The 12975-nt window shown below is 34.3% G+C and overlaps 1 protein-coding gene across 1 annotated transcript in view; it reads right to left on the bottom strand.

Annotated features, from left to right (window-relative positions):
• Positions 1-296: 296 nt before the first annotated feature.
• LOC109374407 (maltase-glucoamylase, intestinal-like) overlaps positions 297-12975 on the bottom strand; it is a gene marked incomplete at its 5' end in the record, with an annotated part of 58576 nt that continues 45897 nt past the window's right edge. Inside the window, 10 exons of the mRNA XM_019628982.1 lie at positions 297-365; positions 1957-2115; positions 2302-2351; positions 4023-4111; positions 5983-6113; positions 7622-7678; positions 9269-9353; positions 10126-10274; positions 11081-11197; positions 12744-12912. Coding sequence (XP_019484527.1) covers positions 303-365; positions 1957-2115; positions 2302-2351; positions 4023-4111; positions 5983-6113; positions 7622-7678; positions 9269-9353; positions 10126-10274; positions 11081-11197; positions 12744-12912 — 1069 coding nt within the window. The remainder of the gene's footprint in view (positions 366-1956; positions 2116-2301; positions 2352-4022; positions 4112-5982; positions 6114-7621; positions 7679-9268; positions 9354-10125; positions 10275-11080; positions 11198-12743; positions 12913-12975) is intronic.

Here is a 12975-nt window from a genome sequence, read left to right as displayed (position 1 = left end):
GATTTTTCAGACTTGCTTTGAAGACTAAGAAACACGTTACTTACCAGCTTATCATTTCAACATGTATCAGTCGTTATAAAGTAGAGGAACTTTAATCTAGCGTTTTGTCCAGCTTCTATAAGAGACACTGTCAGATAATTTGAGTAATACAAACAGGTAACACACAAGATTGAAGTACTATAATTGTATTGCTTTTCAAATGAAACAATTTCCATATATTCAAATCAGTTTTAATTGTTCTAAATAACTGTTGTAGATAACTTTTACTGCTGTTGTTTTGGTTGTTGTTGAAATAAATTTTTTCAGTACGCAAATGAAATGGTCAGCTCCTGGAAAAGGGGTACAGATATCCATAAAATGGTTTTCTGTAACAGATGAGAGAAGAAGTAAATTAGCAAAAGTAAATCAATATAAAGAAACTTAGCTACAGTTGAAGTTATTGGAATTACGATGCTATAAAAATAATCAAATGTTATCAATTGTTAAGGGATAACTTTTAAATATACATTACATATATAATTTATCTAATATATAGTATATATTGGAGGAAATTACAGTTTTTAAGTGATTCACAGACTCTAACAATATTAGTCTACACAATCCTCCAATTAACTTACTTTATTTAAAAGGGATCTTTGCATCCTACAGAACTTTATTATTTAAATTTTTCTGAGATTTTTTTCTCTTATTTAAGATCAGCCACATGCATACATGAAAACAAAATTTGTAAAACTAATTTCTCAACAGAGGTGTTTTCATTTTATTTCTTGACTTAATCAATCACTTTTCATCTATCCGGAACTTAGAAAAGAGAGAGTACAGAGGGAAAAGGAAGGGCAGCTTAGGTTTCCTGTCACTTAGTTGCTAACTGTATGTCACTCTATGACACTGTTTCTTCTTCTCTTATAAAATATCTGGATGATAACATTGGCCACACATTCCCATTCCCAGGAGTATGGTGAGAATCAAACAGACTCGTGTTGCTAAAAGTCCTCTGTAAATTATAAAACTTTAAATAAAGAATATTATGATTAAGATATCCAACAAGTTACTTGGCCAAACTTCCCAGATTGAAAATTAGAGAGGTGTAAGTTTTGCATAGACTATTATTCAAATGACCTTGTTATCAATTAGCTCTTAATTTTAAATAAAGAAATGAAAATTCAGTATCTTAAGCTCTGTGTCTCTGCTCTGTATAAGTATTAAAAACTATTCTGTTATATTATGTGATAGGGTTTTAGAAACGCAATGAGAGCTTCGGAGGCTCTGAAATCTATAGACGCATCCTCCTATTATAAGGGCTTGCTGTCTATTCTGCCTGCTATTATATTCTTCAGGGGTGAGGACCATGTCTTGTATCTATAAGCATATTTTTATTGCAAATACACACTTCCAATCTTAGTAGGAGCTCAATAAATAAATGTTTAATTTCCAAATGGAACAGAGTAGAAGGAAAAAGCCATGAAATGTCAGGAGTTTCAAGGTCAAGACTCAGTTCTGTCAATTATTAAAAGTATGTGGCCTTGATAAGTCACTTTACCTGACTGGGTGCTCAGTTTTCTCATCTGTTAAACGAAGGAACTGAAATATAGCCCTTCCAGAACCTTTCCACTTCCAATTTTCTATAAACTTTATTCTCATTTATTTTAGCCACCCATCTTATCCTTCCTTTATGTCATTATACATTTGCCAAGGAACACACCAGCCTTTGCATGGTATCGTTTGTGACATTTAATCCAACAAAGTTTCTAGCCCTGACACAGGCATACTTTTATCTAGAAATATAACTCTTTGCTAAGTGTTCTTCCTTGAGTTTAAGAAATATGCAAGTTGTTATTTCAGAAATGTGATCTGTGTTTTTTGCAAGGAAGCAACATTCAGGGAAAATTCAATTATTAGCACTTGAGATTTAATAAGAAAAATTTGTCTTTTAAGTCAATAGTGCTTGACTCTTACCCCATTGGAATTATACTGTATTCTGTTGCTTGGGATGGTTTCTCCATTCATAAAAACAACATTTGGCTTTGAAGTGAAACCAAGAACCTGAATAGTGTCATATGCCAAAGTCGCAATTCCATGGTAACCATTTTTAATCACAGTTGCTTTTAGAGCTTTCTGTTGTTAAGGAGAGAAAAGAATTTTAAGCAAATGAAGGCAATACATAGAAGCTTACAGCACAATGTGGACTGGAGAATGGCCAATACTTTGAAATACTTCTTATTTTTCAAATCCCTTATAACACATTTTTCTTCATAAAAATGAACTATTATGTCACAACAAATACTGAATGTTTAAACTTACATTGCTGAATTGGTACTCAACATAGAAGTACTCTTCCCTTTCAATGGAATCTGCAAAATAAGTATTCATATTAGAAAATAAAGGTCAATTTTACCTTTTAATATTTTTAAAATTTAAATTCTGATCAATAAAATTCCAAGTCCATAAGGTCTTGCCTAAGTCTTGTACTTGGAATCCTCTAAATAATCTAGCAATTGCTGGGCAAAAAACAGTCGAATAATCACTGGCCTCAAAATTATATTTTTCATGATGCTCTTTGGAAAAACAAAAAAAAGTTAATCTATTTTTAAATAGGCCTTATCATACCATGCCTCCCACTTTTTCCCTCATTTTTTATCCTTCCTTTATATGGAAAACTAGAGAGAAAAGAGTTTTGTTTTAGACATATTTTCAACACTTTAATTTGGTAAAGAGGAATATAGCATAATGACTTTATAGACAACCTCCTCCCATGTATCTATTGTCCATATACATAAACTCAAAGTTACAGACATATCTATTTACCTTTCTCCCCAGCCCCCAATATTTTTTTTTTCAGTTTCAATCCCTGCCCTCTAAAATTTAAAAGTAATCTCTTTCAAATGTTAGAGATTTAATCAGTGCTTCCTGAGGTAATTTACTGAAAAAAAAAAGAAAAAAGACCCAAGAAAATGCTGATTATCATGAAAATACAGGCATTCACAGCCTCTGTATCGTCTTCTTAATTTCTGCCACAGAAGCAACCAGTCATATTGTCTATATGTAAGATTAGGAGTGTATCTTCCTATTTATCTTTTCTACCTTCTCATCTTCCTCATGAAAATGATTCTCCTGTCTTTCCTGCTTATGAAAGAGGGGTAATAAAGAAAGATGGATGTAAAGTCAACTAATACGGGGACAGAAGAAATGTTCTTAGCAGTAACCCCATAGGCATTATAATCTCTGTGGGTTAGTGCCCATTTCCTTGAAAACCCATTTCTGATTTTTTAAATGTGGCTATTTTGAATATATTTATCATATATGGTAAGCACTTATCTTCTTAACAATGTAATCATTTCTATTGTTCCTGGGAAAGCCTTTTCTACACTTTGCTGATCTATGAGATTAGACTGAAGTAGAAAATGAGAATAAGAAATAAATAAATAAGCAAAACTATTGATATTGTGCCTTAACCAACTAAGTCTTGACCCCTTTTCTCAGTTCAAGCTGTACCTCTTCCTCTATTATCCATCATTCTTCAAATGATGGTCCATGTCTCCTCATCATAGAATCTCAGCAGTTCTTCCTTCCGTTAGCCTAACAGCTACACCACCAGAGCCAAGTTCTTACAAATTTCCACTGAAAGTTTGATTCCTTAAGACTGGAATTTCTACCCCTTCCAAAGTGAGAATAAATTAATGAGAAAAATTTTATTTTAGCTTACTAATAAGATAAATGCTCTCCCCTCTCAGGTAACCATAGTGTAATTTGTTAGCACCTTCCTGGAGATAATGTATAAGTATAACTTATTTTGTTAACACCATCTTGGAGATATTGATCTCACCTGTGTTGCGTTACCCAAAGGAGTGGCCAGATCTGAGGAAAATTTCAAGTTCTTGAACAGTAACATTGAGGAAAGCAGAATCTCGCCATGGTGTCCATTTTATCTTACTTTATTGGTATAAGTCTCCAATTTTTAATTTTATGTAAAGTCATATTAAAATCCAGACTATTTCAACTGTTGTACATGTTGGTCTACTTACCAATAGAATCACCATCATCCCAGAAAAGGGAGCCAGAAGCTTCTCCCTGTTCATCTAGAGCAATTATGAGGCTGAAAGGATTCAGACGGCTATAAAAAATAAAAATAAAAATTATACTTTCAGAGTTAGAAGGACCTAAAGACAAACATCTCATGGAACTGCCTAGAAAAATATTAAGTCCTTTCTTAAACATATTTACCAAATTTTCACTTAATTTATCCTTGAATACCTCCAGTATAGGAAACTTAAAACATTCTTAAGGAGGGCTGGCTGAGTGGCTCAGTTGGTTAAGAGTTGGCTTAAGAGCACAAGCTCTGAGCAGCAGGGCTGCCAGTTCGATTCCCACATGGGCACATGCTGGACCCGAGCTGAGCTGCCGCTGAGCTGCCAACAGGTGGCACGATGGCTCAGCTGGTGAGAGCACATGCTCCCAACAAGACTGCCTGTTCGATGGTGGGCTACGCCTGCCTGCAGCTAGGACTGAACTCGGCACCTTAAGCTGAGCTGCCGCCCAGATGGCTCAGTGGCTAAAGTATGTGCTCTTAACAATGCTGCTGGTTCAACAAACAACAACAATAAACAAACAAACAAAAACATCCTTAAGCAATCTCTTTCTGTTCTGAACAGCTCAATATGGAAGAGTGGTAGGGGTGGGCAGTGATTGCAATAGCCCAGGCCTCTTACATGCATTCCACTTGGGAAAAGTAAAGGTTTTAATAAAGTGATAAAATAATTATTATACAATAATTGAAGGTGCACCCCTCAGTTTCTTTGGCTTGTCTACAACGAAGAAAAAGTTATAATAAAATTGCCAGAGTCATTGGATCTGGGAACCTGGGAGCTGGTTTTAAAGTATGATAAATGGGATTCCAGGGAAATGAAGCTTCAATAGTAATTTGGAGAGTCTGCTCTGCTGGGTCGTCTTAACATCTCAGGAACAAGGATGCCAGAACCTATATGACCTGTTTTGTGATTGCACAATGGAGACAAAACTCAAGGATTTGATCCTAACCACTTGGCAACAGAAAATTGCATACTGAGAAAAGAACTGCACAGTGTAAGTGATAAAACAATCTTACTTTTGAAGAAGTTCAGTTACAGTGAGAATTCCTTAAGAAAAATATTTTCGTTTTATATCTTTATTTCATTAAATTTTTTCTATTGAAATGAAAAGTTAGGCATGGGGCCCTCTCTTCTTGGCAATGAACAATAATATACTAACTTAAAATCAAATTAATCTAAATTTTCAAATCAGTGCTTGGAAACTATAGATCTAGTATGTAATTCAAGGTGTCCCCAGGGAGTTCTCAGTATTTCAAAAATGTCTAGCCAAAACTTCTCTCTAATAATGGTGCATATTTTTAGCTGATTTTACTTTCAACTAATGCTGATTAAAGGTTCTTATTTGCTATTATGAATCTTTGATATAAACTAGAAATATAAAGTAATTATTACTGCTTAAAAATCTGCTTGTTTGCTAGACAAAATCTTTGATTACATATCTATGGAGGAAAAGAAAGGCTAATTAAATATAACCTAAATGGATAAAAGCACAAGGATCCTGACCTAGCCTTCATATAAAACCTTGGAGAGAATGCATGAATTCAAAATCACTGGCTGTCTTCAAAATGATAATGTGGAGATATTTAGGGCAAGATATTTGAGCTGGTTCAAATATTCAAGGATATCATCTAGTAACCTTTCTCACTCCTTTTTTCTTCTCTCCTTTTCCTCTCTCATATACACACATGACCACACTGATTCACACGAACACATATACAAACCCACACACAGACCAGAAATTAATTGCACTACTGATCGAGCCCTCTCCTATCATTGGCCACCTACTCACAAACATCCCTACCCTCCTCAGACACTCTCAAAGCAGGAAGTTTGACTACAACAGGAAGGTCAAATCCCTAACTCAGTGTGAAGTCTCCTAACAGGATGTGCCTGTTACCTCAGCTCTGTTGTTCTGGCTGGAAACTGTGTTGGCAGAATATATCCTCCACGGATGAAAAGAGGAATGATATCCAGAGGAGCAGGAACGTCAACAAACCTCCTCTTCCATGAGACTGGTACATGGCTCCCCTAGCACAGAACAAGCCAGAGTTAAACACTCCAATTACATAACTCGTAACAAATAATACATTTCAGGAGACATGGGAAGTTAATATCCAAATTTCTGCTTGAATTCAACAAACTACCCATGGATTCATTAACAGGAAGGGTGATTTAAATGTCTATATCAGCGTTTAAAAAAAACCCCACAAAAAACCTACATAAACTCCAGCATGTAAAGCACATGAACTTATTTCAGAAGTTCAACTTTATAACCACATTTACTTACTAAAAAGTTAAACTAGAATATAAATTAACATGACATTGGGCTCCATAGAGTTAAACTTTGATGTAGTAGCACTTTTGTGTGAGCATTTTTATTACTCTCTTCTTAAAAGTTCAATTTTATTAAGAAATGAAATTTAATGCAACTATTTAAGGAAATTTATGAAGCATGTCGGCAGAATATAGTATGAAACCCATTGGTTTAATTGTTTAAGATACTATAATAATCTGATTACAAGGTGGAGAATTCTTAATAACCACTTAACCAGTCACAGCTAACTGATAATTTGAAAATAGGTCACATATCCTTTCTTCCAATTTAGGATTAGTCCCGTTTATCGTCAAAACTTATTCCCATAAAAATTTCTTGAAGACTGGGTGAGATTAGCCAATGCTCATCTAAACATACTAAAAGAATGGGAGACGTGAACTCAATTAAAATAGCTTCTCTAGAGATGTCACATTTCTTCCCCTCACATTCTACCACCCTCCTCCATCATGGAGACCATAGCTCCCACTGACCAGGAGACTAGGTAGAAAAAATGAGGTAGATCAATATTATATTTTTGGAGAACCTGAACTATAAAATAGGGAAATAACCTGCCACTTATCACAAAGGATGTATTAAAATATAAGTCCATTAGAAGCTGAGACCCTTTAGAAGTCAGTTGTTAATAAAACAAAAATGGTCCCATGGAATTCTGAGTCCTGAACACTGGGCTGAAATTTCAGACTTTTGCGACTGAATCCTGAATTTCTCTAGGAAATCCAGGGCTATTACAGTTGCTGCTTTTAGATTTCTATATGATTTCTTTCATCAGTTCATGTATACATACCCCCATAATAAAACCCATACTTGAGCTAGCTTGAATGGGTTTCTATTTCTTTAAGATAAAGTATCTGATTCATGGTTGACAACCTCTATTTCACAGTGCTATAAAGAACCATCACTATGGAGAGTTATATGCTTTTAAGAATTTAAATGTTTGCATAAAATAAATGTCTACTCTTCTTCTAAAATAATTCATTCCATCTCTCACCTTAAATATTTGTCTATCTATACATGGCCTAATTATACTATTTTGAGAAGAGTAAACAGTTGTAACCAAAGGGTTTCAGAAAGACCTAAGTTATCAGAATTATACAGTCCAAGACTCTACAAGTCATATAAAAACAGTGAAAAAGAGACCATATAAATCTCTGAGTTCATGGGTTTATATATTTTTTTTCTATAAAATGTCCAAAATACATACTGTATAAAAGTCAAACCAGGATGCTTCAGGGAAATACACATCCACAGATCTTGCTCCCTTTGAAAAGAGAAAACATTTTACTTTTCAAAATATTTTGTTGAATTAAAATGTTCCAGTAAAAATATATTCAGCTCTCTGGATATTGAATCCTATCTTATTTAACACTAAAACCAAGTGCTAGTCAACTCATACATGATTATTTATGCAAGACAGCTAGAGAATCTCCATGAAACACAAGTGATCTATCAGAATATATGTTTCATGTCTAGATTACAGCATTTTAATGTACACTGTTGATAGTGTTTTCTCAAGAACCTAATTGGATTTGCTATATTTCAAAATATTAACTTTCAATCCAATGTAGATATACTAACCATACAATTACTTTGTGTCATTTTACCTAATGGCAATTGTGAAATTATTAAAAAATGTAAAATATGAAATACTTATCAATTTATTTAAAAACTTTTTTGAGTTCTTACTAAGTACAGGTCACTTGTTCTTGTGTATGTTATATATATATATATATATATTTTTTTACGTATGTTATATATACACAGGGTGCCAAAAACAGTATACACATTTTAAGAAAGGAAAACTGTATTAAAATTGTAGTAATCAATATATACCGATAACAGAAGATGAATACAAGTCACATTTGACTTCTGCAATTACAAGAGGTGCTCAAAGTGGTTACCATCAGTGTCAAGACACTTCTGATTACTGCGAACTACTGCTTGAGCAACGTTGTCCAAAGTGTCCACTTGTATACATTATTTTGGCACCCCCCAGTATACACTGTGTGTGCATGTGTGTGTGTGTGTATGTGTACCTATGTTATATGGTATGTGTTTGTGTGTGTGTGTGTTTAGATAGAGTTGTGGCATAGTCAAGAACAATCCAGAAATACAGAAAATAGTTGCTTTGAAGAATCCCAGAAAAGCCCAATTTCAGGTCTTCTGTAACTGTGACAAGTTCATCAAATTTAGACAAAGTCGACACAGCAAACAGGCAGCCTTGAACTTATTTTTTCTATCACTGTGGATTCTAATATTTGGTACTGAAAGTTTGCACAGATTTGTTGTCAAAGCATCCTCATGACAGCTATCCTGTCTATTCTCCTGCACAAGTGGCTTTCACCCCCAATTCTCTCAGATTACATTCATGTTATCCCTTCCCCTTGTGACTACAGTATAGATAAGACAACTATCTGGAGGACAAAGATAAATGGATCTGATTCAGGAATTGGGGTTTATTTGAAAAAGGCTAATGAAGCAACTCATGTTCTTAGAATAGGTTTCCTTGCAATTACATTGGCATAGGTGGACAAAGGGCTCTGTTTCGGTTCTTTTTAATGTGGCATATATTTGGGAGTCAATATCTTCCTCCTGCAAATCATCTTGAAAACAAATTCAGAATCTCTGAATAGCAAAAATATTTTTTCAGTTTTGTTGAGATTTACTTAACATGAAGTACATTTTATATAACATAAACATATAAATACATTGTTTTCAAATAAAAGAATGAAAATGGTGTAAGAAAAATAGGAGACCATGGCAAGCCTGGACTGGTTGTAAGTATCAAATGGCAGCACTATAAACTGATGTGAATACTTATATTGTGCTGATATGAAATTCCAGTACCTACCTCTTCGAGAACCGGAGCAATCATTAAAGCTGGCCCCCAAAGGAATGCTCTGTCAATTTCCTGAGCCTGAGGATCTGAAGTAAATCTAGAGTTTTAGGGTGAGAAACCATTAATTTCATCAAATTAATGTCTTTGTATGAGTAACTAACATCTTAGCCACTTCAGGCTCATGGTGACAACAAAAAGAAAACCAAAAAAGATAAAAACCGGGTTTAGGGTACAAGCAGTGTTTTCGGAATAAAATCCAATCATCAGGGGAAGCAATTGGAATCAGTTGTCTTCCCTGACTGAAAGATAAATGAGCATTAAAGCTAAGGTCACAATAATGCCAAGTAATCAAATTGTCTAAGTTTCTGTTGTTCCCTTTTGCAACATAAACAGCCTTTAAGGATTTGGTGTCAATCCTACCTCCTTCATAAAGCTGTCCCTGCTTCATTTAACATGGACATTGCCTTTCTTGGAATTTTTATAGCACTTTTTAAAGCATTTTATAGCCTATACCACACAGACAGGATATAAATGTATAATGTTCTATATTATATTCTATTTTTTAAAAAGCTGTTATTTGCAATCTTCCCAGTTCTCTGTGGGCAGGGGGCATGGTCATTCTTTTTTCTATATTTCACGTTATTTAGACAGCAAGACACAGCCTTTTCTCTTGTTAAGTGATTGAAAATATTTTCTTAACTAAATTCTTCAAATCTGCAAATTATTTCTAATCATAGTCAGTGGGGGGAAAACAACTGATTTGCCTATTTCTTTTTCTCCTAAATAATTCCGTTAGTAGGAGAATCCAGGCTTCTAGAATCTATGTGGTAGAAAATCTAAAACTAGAACAATTATGAAATGTGATTTACTCATGCATCAATCCGCGGACCACTGTATTTCCACTGACATGAGCATGGTAGAAGAGGGTGTATAAGTAAGGCAGTAATAAGTATCTAATCCGTAATGCAGAACGGGAAATTTCAGCAAACTCTTCTCCAAAGGCCCCAGGGTCTTGTTCCTAGAAAAGAGAAACATTTCAATAGATTTATTACCTGAAGAGGGAATTTTTAAGTGTAATTTTTTTTTTTCTCTTTGGAGGCCCTAGAGAGGAGCAGAGCATTTTAAAGATACTGTTTCTCTCTGCTTGAAAGCCTTTCACAGGTTATTGCAGACTTGTTTCTCAATTAAATAGATTCTATAAAGTTTACATATTATAGTGTGTAATAAATAGTTTGTATGCCCGCTCACAACAAAGTTTCAAATCGTTCCTACTCAAAGGTCATCACAATACCTTCTCCTCAAGAGAGAGAGCAAATTTACAGCCATTGACTGAGGAATGATGTTGCCTTCAGACTGAAGAGAGACTCCTCTGTCACATTATACTATAATAGTTGCCTGCCATCAAAACAAAAACTTGAAATTTGGTAGATTATGAGTACTAAGGAAGGATTACTACACATTTCATAGGTTTGTCTGCCGCTACCTTGTGTTACAAAGGCAAAATTTGTTCCCAGAATATTTAAAACGATGCAATGTACTCCCTCTTTTAGAAAATATAAACAATGCATTTTTAAGGACAATTTTAGGAAAGCTACTTCTCCAACATTTATTTCTTATTATTCTCTCACAGTTTTTGATAAAATCAGTAACATGTACTTTTTTTAAAAACCCAATCACATATTTCAACAGCTACATTGAAAACAACAGTTTGATTTTTTTAATTCATATTTTTATGATTATATTTATATATTTTCTAGCCCCAGTTCCTAAATACAGGTTAATACTGAATATAACAGTTGTCATCTTACATTAACTTTCACTCACCTTATTTCCAATTGCATTATGGTTTCTGGAAAAGGGATAAAATGCCCCAAGTTGCATCCAACGGAGGCAAAGTTCGTAAGTTGTCTCTTCGTTAAAGCCACATATATCAGCTCCAATCTGGGGAAAGATTTTCATGATTTCAAAATATATCACTAATTTAACCATAAAACCCACAATGAAATATTTCAGATTATGCTATTTTTAATGACACACATGTTTAAGACCAAAAAGATACTGTTTTCATGATGTGGGATCTAAAAGTGTAAAAATGCTCTTGGAGAAGAACATTTGCAATAAAATAGTGACAAGTCCCTCTTGTCCAGCCTTGATTAAAGGAAAACTACGGGCTACATTGTGGTATAAAAAAGGAGTCTTTTTGGGTAACCCAACATACCTACAAATGCTGTTTTATTTCCCAAGTACAGTATTGTAAATTTCCTGTCTCAATATGAAAGTTAAAGACATAGAACATTTAGCTAATCCAAAACCTTAAGTGGCTAACCACTCAGGCTGGAAAAAAAAAAGGGCCCACGAATAGTGCACCCGACTATACTCTCCTTTTTATCACATAACGGCACAGATACTTTGTTTTCTGACATCTAATGAAGGCCTTTTTCAGTCTTCAAATTGTTTATTCCACAGCCCCTCTTGTTCTCTCAGAAATGTAATCTTTAACCCCAAAACTCGATTAATGTCATAGTTTGTAGGCTAAGAAGTGATGACAAAGTAAAGCATGGAGTCATAAAACATGTCATTTGTAGTTAAAATGTTAGTCTTCTAAACCACGGAGGCTGTGATCTACATTCCACTACTAAAACTCTAAAATCTTCGGTGCAGAAAGACCAGGTCATACTCCTTTCCTCTCTAAGACTGCTTATATTATATTATAAGTTTTGCCTCTGTCACTTTCTGATCCAGACAAAACTTGGTGCTATATTTCATTTTCAATATTTATTTAACCAATTCCTCTTTGAAAGTACCTAATCCATCACTTGAACAACAAATGCAATTCTCACTAAATTTGAAAGTGTCCAACAATTTTATTTGCAGCTTTCTAAAATAAAATAAATATTGCTCTGTATTTTTTCTTGTAAAAAGTCATAGGCATATGGGGAATCTGCTACAATAAAACTTTTGAATTTGTTAACATACCAGCAAAGTCTTTAATAGCTAAATCGTTTATCACAAGGGCTCAGATGAGGAAGTGTTTTGCTGTGTGTTTGGAGTATTTTGTTGGTTTAATTTCACTTCCTCCCTTAATAGAAGATGCAGACACCGCTGGGTAAATTTTCTATCCCTCCTTGTCACATCTTTTTTCACTCATTATCTATAAAGCTCATAATAATAGGTTGTAGAAGAGTTGTGGATGGGATAAGGGAATATAGGTGAATGAAAGAGAAAATAAACTTTTCCAGTTTTACCATGACTAAGTGTCTCACTGACATAAAACAAACAAACAAAAAAAGTAATTAAGAAATATGTGGTTCTCTTGAGATCCGCATAGGTGGAGGGCAATTCTACAGTGGCTAAATAAAGTGGATTATTTATAATGTCTTGGAAACAACTTGAGTGTATTTTATCTTCATAGAAGTAGGTTTGGCACCCCCAAATAATATTGATTGACAGGTCTTAATTTAATGAATTGCTTTATCTTGAAACTTACATATGGAATTCCAAAGAGATTAAATTCTAGCATTCCAATGATTGACATATGCATATCTTTCCAACGTGAAAAGTTATCACCCAGCCAATGGCCAGTGTATTTCCCACTCCCAACAAATGTTGAACGACTCAAAACAAATGCTCGCTTTCCTGTAGCATTCTGAGAAGCACTGGAGAAAACAAAAGAAAACCTTCCTCAGTGTTATTCTAAAAAGATCCTTCCCCACCCCCAC

This window comes from Hipposideros armiger, unplaced genomic scaffold (assembly GCF_001890085.2).
Source record: "Hipposideros armiger isolate ML-2016 unplaced genomic scaffold, ASM189008v1 scaffold_820, whole genome shotgun sequence".
Classification (NCBI taxonomy): domain Eukaryota; kingdom Metazoa; phylum Chordata; class Mammalia; order Chiroptera; family Hipposideridae; genus Hipposideros; species Hipposideros armiger.
This window is presented reverse-complemented; position numbering and strand designations above follow the sequence as displayed.